Source organism: Indicator indicator, chromosome 18 (assembly GCF_027791375.1).
Source record: "Indicator indicator isolate 239-I01 chromosome 18, UM_Iind_1.1, whole genome shotgun sequence".
Classification (NCBI taxonomy): domain Eukaryota; kingdom Metazoa; phylum Chordata; class Aves; order Piciformes; family Indicatoridae; genus Indicator; species Indicator indicator.
The window spans coordinates 20,323,272-20,331,840 of record NC_072027.1 but is presented as its reverse complement, the minus strand read 5'-3'; the positions used below and the strand labels follow the sequence as shown (position 1 = coordinate 20,331,840).

The window sequence follows — 8,569 nt, the reverse complement described above, 5'->3', positions numbered from 1 at the left end:
AAAGGGTAAGTACGGAAGAAATGAAACAGGTTACTAATAAAGCAAGGAAGATGTTAGCTCAGGTGCACAGACATTTTCTTTGGTCGTCGAATGGCGCTAGTCCCTCAGAGCAAGGGCTATGGGGCTAATGCCTCGTAATTGGAAGTAATAGGTCTGTAAGGTTGTGTCAGGAAGAAAGAAAGCAATGGACTAGTGGAAGTGGAAAAAAAGGCAAGCAGGATAAAATGAAATAAACACTGAAGGAAAAGAGAAAAAGAAAGAAAGAAAAATCAATAACGAGGGGGAAGACGATCAGAGAGCGGAGCTGAGCCGCTCGGGTCCGGTAGCACGGTTGGTGTCGGTCAGCGTGCAAGGCGGGGGAGTAGCACACGGTGTCGCTGCAGGCTCAGAAACAGCTTTGGAGCGGCTCAGCGGCTCCGCCCCGGTGCGGCGGAAAGCACGGCAATGAGCGCGGGGGGGCGGCGTGGCGCAGGGCCCGGCAGACAGCAGAACCGCTGTGCACAAGAGGCGGCAGTGAGCCGTGCAGGGCTGCGGCGGGGACCGTGAACGGTGATGGAGGCGCACTGGGGTGCGGCGGTGTGTCTACTGGTGCTGGTGCGGACGTGGGCGCTGGTGTCGGGACAGGTGCGATACTCCGTGCCGGAGGAAGCGAAGGTCGGGACGGTGGTGGGGCGGCTGCCGCAGGAGCTGGGTGTGGAGGCGGACGTTGCGGAGGGGCGGCGGCTGCGTGTGGTGTGGCAGGGCCGGCGGGCGAGCGTGGAGGTGAGCGGGGCGAGCGGGGCGCTGGTGGTGAGCTCGCGGCTGGACCGGGAGGAGCTGTGCGGCAAGAGCGCTCCCTGCTCCCTGCGTCTGGAGCTGCTGCTGGAGCGGCCGCTGCGCGTCTTCCATGTGGAGCTGGAGGTGACCGACATTAACGACAACGCCCCGCTCTTCCCCGCCGCACGGAAAAACATCAGCATCGCGGAATCGTCTCTGCCGGGTTCGCGTTTCCCACTGGAGGGCGCGTCGGACGCAGATATCGGAGCGAACGCGCAGCTCTCCTACGCCCTCAGCCCCAGCGAGTATTTTCGGATAGAGGAGGAAAACAGTAAATCACGCAGTAAATCCCTGTTTCTGGTGCTTACAAAAGCTCTGGACCGGGAGACAGTGCCTGTACACCGATTAGTGCTGACGGCGAGTGACGAGGGCCGTCCATCTCTGACGGGCACAATGGAGTTGGTGATCTCGGTGCTGGACGCGAATGACAATGCTCCTCAGTTCAACCAGTCGGTTTACAACGTATTTTTGCCCGAGGACGCCTTAGAAGGCACAGTGGTGGTGCTGTTAAATGCTACGGATCCGGACATGGGAAGTAATCGAGAAGTGATTTACAAAATTGATACTTTTGTTCCTGCCTCCGCCTCAGATGTATTCAGCATCAATACGGAGAACGGCGAGATCCGATTGAGGGGAACCCTGGACTTCGAAGAAGTTACTTTCTATGAATTGCACGTTAAGGCTACAGACAAAGGCACTCCGCCGCTGTCCGGTCACTGCAAGGTGGAGCTGGAAGTGCTGGACATGAACGACAACGCGCCCGAGGTGTGGGTGACGTCACTGTCGGTGCCGGTGCCGGAGGACGCGTCGGTGGGGACGGTGGTGGCGCTGCTGAGCGTGTCGGACCGGGACTCGGGGGCGAACGGGCGAGTGCAGTGCTCGGTGTGGCCGACGTCGCCGTTCGGTCTGGAGTCGAGGTTCGCGGGGTCGTACTCGCTGGTGCTGCGAGAGGCGCTGGACCGGGAGCGGGTGTCGGAGTACGAGGTGGAGGTGCGGGCGGAGGACGGCGGGAAGCCGTCGCTGCGTGCGAGGCGCGGTGTGCGTGTGCCGGTGTCAGACGTGAACGACAACGCGCCGTCGTTCTCGCAGGCCGTGTACACGGTGCTGGCGCGGGAGAACAACGCGGCGGGCGCGGAGCTGGCGCGGCTGTGGGCGCGGGACCCGGACGAGGCGGACAACGGTCGCGTGAGCTACTCGTTGTGGGAGGGCGTCGCCGGGGCCCCGTGGTCAGGCGGCGGGTGGCGTCCGGCGTCGAGCTACGTGTCGGTGGACGCGGAGAGCGGTCGCCTGTGGGCGGTGCAGCCGTTGGACTACGAGGAGCTGCAGGTGTTGCAGTTCGAGGTGCGAGCGGTGGACGCGGGGGAGCCGCCGCTGGTCGGCAATGCGACGGTGCAGCTGTTCGTGGTGGACGAGAACGACAACGCGCCTGCGCTGCTGCCGACCGCGGGCGGCAGTGCGGGGCTGGTTCCGTTTGCGGGTGGCGTGGGCGGGTCGTTGGTAGAGGGGGCGTCGGGATCAGATTCGGAGACGCTGTGGGTGTGGGCGGCGTGGGGGTCTCCGGCAGGGCAGGTGGTGGCGAAGATCCGTGCGGTGGATGCGGACTCGGGCTACAACGCGTGGCTGCGGTACGAGGTGTGGGAGCCGCGTGGGAAGGGCCCGTTCCGCGTGGGGCTGTACAGCGGCGAGGTGAGCACGGCGCGGGCGCTGGAGGAGGCGGACGGCCCGCGGCAGAGGCTGGTGATCGTGGTGCGGGACCACGGCGAGCCGTCGCGCTCGGCCACGGCCACGCTGAGCGTGTCGCTGGTGGAGGGCGGCGAGGCGGCGCTGACGGCCGCAGGGTCGTTGTCTTCGTCGGTGTCGGGTGTGGTGCTGCCGGCGGAGGGCGGCGCGGCGGCGGGCGCGGCTTCGTCGTCGGCCAACGTGTGGCTGGTGGTGGCGATCTGCGCGGTGTCGAGCCTGCTGGTGCTGGCGCTGGTGCTGTACGGTGCGGCGCGGTGGGCGCCGCGGGCGGCCGTGCTGTCGGGGCCGGCTCCGGCGACGCTGGTGTGCGCCAGCGAAGTGGGCAGCTGGTCGTACTCGCAGCGGCAGAGCCGGAGCCTGTGCGTGGCGGAGGGCGCGGGCAAGAGCGACCTGATGGTTTTCAGCCCCAACTTGCCGCCGCCGCCTCCCGGCCCCTCTGCCAAGGATACCTCGCAGCGGGAGCCTTCCGCTCTGCTGGACACGGTCAGTAGTCCTCGCTTTCTCGTCTCTCGACCCACCCTTCCTTCCTTCCTTACTTGCCCGCAACAGCCTGAGACTCAGCTTCCCCCCTCTCTCCCTTCTCTGGTATCTCCTGGCAGGCTCTGCTGGGAGCCTGGTTGAGCCCGCGGGTCCTGCAGGCGGTGGGTGCTTTGCGGGTGCTTAAGGAGGATCTTGATTGCACCTTTGCCTCTGCCCGCGCGTTCCTGCCGGGACCCTACGGCTCTTATCTTGAATGAGTGGGAAACGATATTATTTTTGCATCCAGTTTCTTGTTTTGGGGAAGTGTCAAATAATGTTTGTGTGGTACCCCTCACCTATTACTAATCGTAGCTGATGATTTTGGTGTGTTGGGTGTGAATTGTTCACTCGTGGCGTGAAATGTCTGCCGATGGAGACAACATCAGTTATCGTGAGGCTCTTTCTCGCTTTGTATAGTCCCACGGGCACTTTTCAGTACCTTACTACCGTTTGTCACCAGTGATGGTGCTATTATCTCTTGTGGAAAACTCTGTCCTCTCTGTGTTTCTGTTTTACTAGAGACCTAATACTTTCACTTTGCTTGTCCCGCCAGCGTCAGTATGTAGTAGTCGTGTTTAGAAGTATTAAGTTTCAGGGTAGAGGGATGTGAAGAAGATAGCTTTTGGAGTCGGGATTCTTCTGTTCCTTTTCCTCCTCCCCACCTTGCCCATGCTGCAGACATTGTAAGTGGAGTTACGTACACTGCCCTGCTTAGATGTTCTTTCAGTATTTACATCAGCAGCCACACAGATACAAAAGTCCTAGAAATGTACCATTCATGATAAAAAAGAAACAGAGCCGATGACATCCCATTTAAAAGCAAACCCCCTAACACACATCGTCCCACACATTGAAAGCAATCCGTTGTAGTGCTGTGCTCGTCAGCATTTTGGTTGTTCTCCCACAGCATGAAATCAATGCCACTGGTCTTCAGAGCTGTCTTAACTTCACCTATAGTAGAGTCTGTTGGTCACCGTATAAATGTTTTCGTTAGATTTTTATTGGTGGAAGGGTCTGCAAGGGCTGGAATGAGCCTTGAAGTGGGAAAGGAAGCAGTGGAATGTCGTGGGTGTGAATGTATCTGTGACACTGAGCAGGGCCTGACCGTTTCTTGGAGTGAAGGGTGACCTTGAGCAATGGAAATTGAAAGAGGGAGACCTATGTACCACACCTATATACATGAGTCATGAAGTTATTAACTCCATGTTTCAAAATCTTTGGAATTACCATGAGCTACGTCATAAGAAGATAATAGTAGACGTTCTGCTCGCCTTGATTTTGCCTATCTCATAGTCAGGAATGGTGCTTACATAGATAAAAGCTTGAGGCAGAATCAGCACAGAGTTTTCTTGGTCATTTCCTCCTTCCCCGCTCTCGCCCTTCTTAGGTCTCCCCGGAGAAGTGCTGCTCTGAGTCGGGCTGAGCCTGCAGGGCTTGGCGAGTGGTAAGTGCTTGGGAGGTGCTTAATGATCTTGATGGTACCTTTGTTTCTGCCTGTGTGTCCTTGCTGAAGCGTATGAATCGAATTTAACCTCTTGTGGCACCACTCAGGATTTACTTTATACAGCTGTGGGTTTCTGTGTTGGGTGTGAATTGTTCTCCTGCGGAAGGAAATAATTTCCCATGCTTGCTTGTGTGTAGCATCGCCACGTGAGCTTGCTGAGGAAGTGCAAGAGAAGCAGACTGTGGTGGTGACACTCCGCGAGGCATTTTTAAATGCTGTTACCATTGCTGCTAACCATGCAGCTATCAGATTTGATTTCTTGTGGAAAAGTCAGGAAAGTGTGGTTCATTGCACTTAGTGTTCAGGCAGATTTATGTAACACCAGACTGGTATTAGAAGCAGGGATTTCCTTTTTCCTTTCCTCCTCCCCACCATGCCCTTGTTGCTGATCTGCTTTCATGGCCAGAGAAGTGGTGAGATGTATGTTGGCCTCTTTTCCTGGTTCTTCAATATTTGCCTCAGCAGCTGCACAGATACCAAGGACTGAGAAACCTTCGTTTCATGATAAACTATGTGAGAAAAAAATCTCAAACCTGCATTCTCCCACAGTCAAACCCGTCACTGTACTGTGCTTGTCAGCATTTGAATTGTTCTCTCACAGCATTAAATTGATGCTATTGCCATTTTGAGCTGTCCCAGCATCACCTGTAGAAGGAGCGATGGTCTGCTAGACCCAGTGTTTGTGATATCCTCCGGATGTTCTGTCACGGTGCTCTCATTGATGGGAAGGGTCTGCAAAGACTTGAGTGAGCCTTGGATGTCCCACTGAAACTGATGGAGCCTAGCCATCATCTCATGTGAAGTCTGACCTTGCACAGTAGTCTGAGGGATCTGGGAAGCCTATTGTCTGTGTCATAAGAAGTCAACTGTGGGGGGAGGCTGATGTCTTGACAACACATCTTGCTGTGCAGAATGAAGGCTGCCTAGAGGAAAGCATGAAGCAGGGTAAGTGTGGAGTGTTCCTACCCAGGATCCTTTGCCAGGCTCCAAGGTGCCTGGACTTGCAGACCTCCTCTGGGCCTTGAGGTAATGTGTGGAATTGAAATGCTCACAGTGTCTTCTGAGGTTATGAAGATCTTCTACCAAAGAGTCTCCTGTGCTGCTGCCTGCCTGACTTAGGCAACGTGTAGGTAAAAGGGGTGAGATGCAGACTGCTGAATGTTGTCTGGTGACCGTTCTCAGTGCTGTTTTGGGAAAGGTGTTGTGGGAGAGTTGTGCTTGAGTCTGTTAAGCTTAACTCATTCAGATATGTGCATGCACAGGCCAAACCCTGCACAGCAGCCCAGTTGTGCTTTTCCCTGGGTACAACTTCCTCCACACAGCTGACATCATCAATGCACTTCTGGTTCAGGATTTGGTGTGGTTCTCTCAAGGAATGATATCCACGTGCATGAGAATCAGCATTGTCATGCTCTGATCACAAGAATCTCTGAGTACTAAAGCATAGCTCTGTTGCTTCCATCTGAGACTGCTGAAAAGTCACAAAATATTCAGGGTGAAGTTCAGACAGCTGGGAACAGTCTGCCAGACACTGAATGGCTTTGCAGTCCTCCATCTGTTCTCTGTGCCATCTGTGAGGGAAAATGAGGACAGGTGAAGGCCTGGTTCATCTTCAGGTTGGGGTTTGGAGGTAGGACTTGTTGGGCTGGAGCAGTCCTGAGTAGTGTGGCAACGATCCTGTGAGAGGTTGGAGCATGCCTGGGCATCCTTCATTGCAAATGAGACTCTGAGTGGGGAAAATCTTGCCTGTGGGAAGTGGAGGTGCTGGAAGGAACATGATCTTTGTCATGTGGGAAGAACTGAAGGATGTCCTCTTAAATGGAGATGCCTTTTCCTTTTGTTTGGGATTCCAATAGAACACCTCAAGAAAAGGCTTCACATGCAGTACTATTTGCATGGGATCCTTTCAGGGCCTTCGGGACTTCTCCATACCCTTGTGCCTTGTTGTTCTCTTCCTGTGTGTCAATACAGTAGAAGGGTACCCTTTGATTTTCTTCTCTCCTCTCACGAAGAAGTCCCATCCTGTTGTGTTATTTTCTCTCCCATAAGCAGTGCCTTCATAACAGTGGATGGGATGTCGATTGCAGAATTTGAGCAGCTGTCTGCTTCAGACATAGGAATGGTTTGTGTTTGTTGTGGGGTTGGATTTTCCAGTGCCCTGAGCTAAGGTTGATGCTGACAGAATGTTCTTTCCTTTCAGTTCTCTCTCCTAACTTCCTTGTGATGGAAGTGTGAAAGTGACAAATGAGCACTGGTTCATATTTTGAAGGCTTTTGCAGAATGTAATCTTACGTTCAGGTTCCCCAGAAATCTCGTGATAAAACTGAGGGGAAACATCCCTTAAAACCAATCCTTATATCGTGAAAATATTTCTTTTTTTTCTGAAGCAGCAACCAGTGATGCTACAGGTAAGTCACTGATACCCATGAAAGATGTGTCAGAGACAGATCTACTTTTGTTCCTCTTCAGTTGTGGTATCTGCATGCTGGATTGACCCAGTGTTGCCTGGATTTAAATGCCAATAGGTTTGGAGCTGCAAAGCACCACTGCCTGCTCCTGTTCCTTTCCTGCCTCTTTGAGCACAGTATGAGCAGCCAGCAGCCAGCATGCATGGAGGAGGGACACCAATATGTTTCTGGCAGTGGATTGAGTCAGGCCTCAAAGGATATTCTCAGTAGAAATGCCGTGATGCTACCCTTGTGGCATGTGTTTGACTGTGTGATGGGGGCCATTCTATTCTGAGGTAACAATGCCCTGGGTACTGAGGTTCTTGCTGTGTTGTTCTGGCAGAGTGCTATTGCCTGAAAGGGAAAGCAAGAGCTCGATCTTCGTGCATATGGCAATGAGGTTGGAAGAATGGAGGTGTATGAAGAATGCTTGGGAGGTGTGGATGTGCTGTGCTTTCTCAGCCTTCCTGAAGGGTGGTTGTGCTGGTCTGTGATGGGTTTAATTTCCTCTGCTTTCTTTGGATTCTTTAGAGCCTTTTTCAGTCAGAGCTCCAAGCACACGGGTCTTGGGCTTGTGTTTGCTATGGCAGTGGATTGTGCTGTGATGTAGCAGAGCTGTCCTTTGCCTTGCTCTGTTATTTGCTGGGTCCATTTGAATTACAAGGATTTGATGTTCTTCCAAAAGTGGTAGTGAAGAAAAGGAAAACTGGAAAGTTGTTTCTTGTCTGGAAGGATAGAAGTTGATAGGGTGGAATGAGAGCTATGGCCGGAGGACATGTTCATGCTTCAAGGCAAGGGTAGTGTAGACATCTTGAAGTTTGGTAAAGGAAAAGTGAACAGAAGCAACAAGGATGAAAGTAAAAAGAGCAGGGGAGACAAGGAGGAGTCAGGAAAAAAAGGAAGATGAGAGAAGACCAGAAGGGAGAAGAAAGGGAAGGAATGTGTGAATCAGAATTATTTGAGAAAGAAAGAAAACGAGCAAGAAAGACAGAAGGAACAGGAAAGAAGGAAGAGATGATGGAGGAGATGAGTAGCATTCAGCAAGATTATATTGACCCAAGATTATATTGACTCAGCATCCTCGGCAGTGAGGGAGGCTGTGTAAGGCTTCATGAAAATTGCTTTGGAAGAGGAATAAACACTTGTGCCTGAAAGGATGTTGACGCTTCATCACGAGCATGGTGTGGGCATTTAGAAAACATTTTTGGTTAAGGAGAAAAAGAAAGGAGAGGAGGGCTCCACTGTTTGTGTATGAATGGAAGGATTAGGATAGAAAGATGAGGAAGGGCAGGGAAAGAAAGAAAGAGTGAAGTAAAAAGAAGGCAGAAGAAAGAGGAAGTACGAAGGAAAGGATAGTGTATAAAGGAGGATAAAGTGAGAAAGAAAATAAGAATGGTAGGAGGGAGAGAAGAGGACAAGGAAGGAAGTTACAGAGGTAAAAAACAAGGAATATGATAAAGGCAGGAAAGAAGAAACTATAGAGGACATTAAGAGCACGATGTCACGTGATGCCGAAGGGTCCCTAAGAGACACCATCTCGGTT

The 8,569-nt window shown here is 52.9% G+C and overlaps 1 protein-coding gene across 1 annotated transcript; it reads left to right on the top strand.

The window, feature by feature from the left end:
• Nucleotides 1–552: 552 nt before the first annotated feature.
• Nucleotides 553–3,177, top strand: LOC128972881 (protocadherin alpha-6-like). The gene has a single exon (XM_054389005.1). The coding sequence runs from the start codon at nucleotides 553–555 to the stop codon at nucleotides 3,175–3,177; it is 2,625 nt and encodes an 874-aa protein (XP_054244980.1).
• The last annotated feature ends 5,392 nt before the right edge of the window (nucleotides 3,178–8,569 follow it).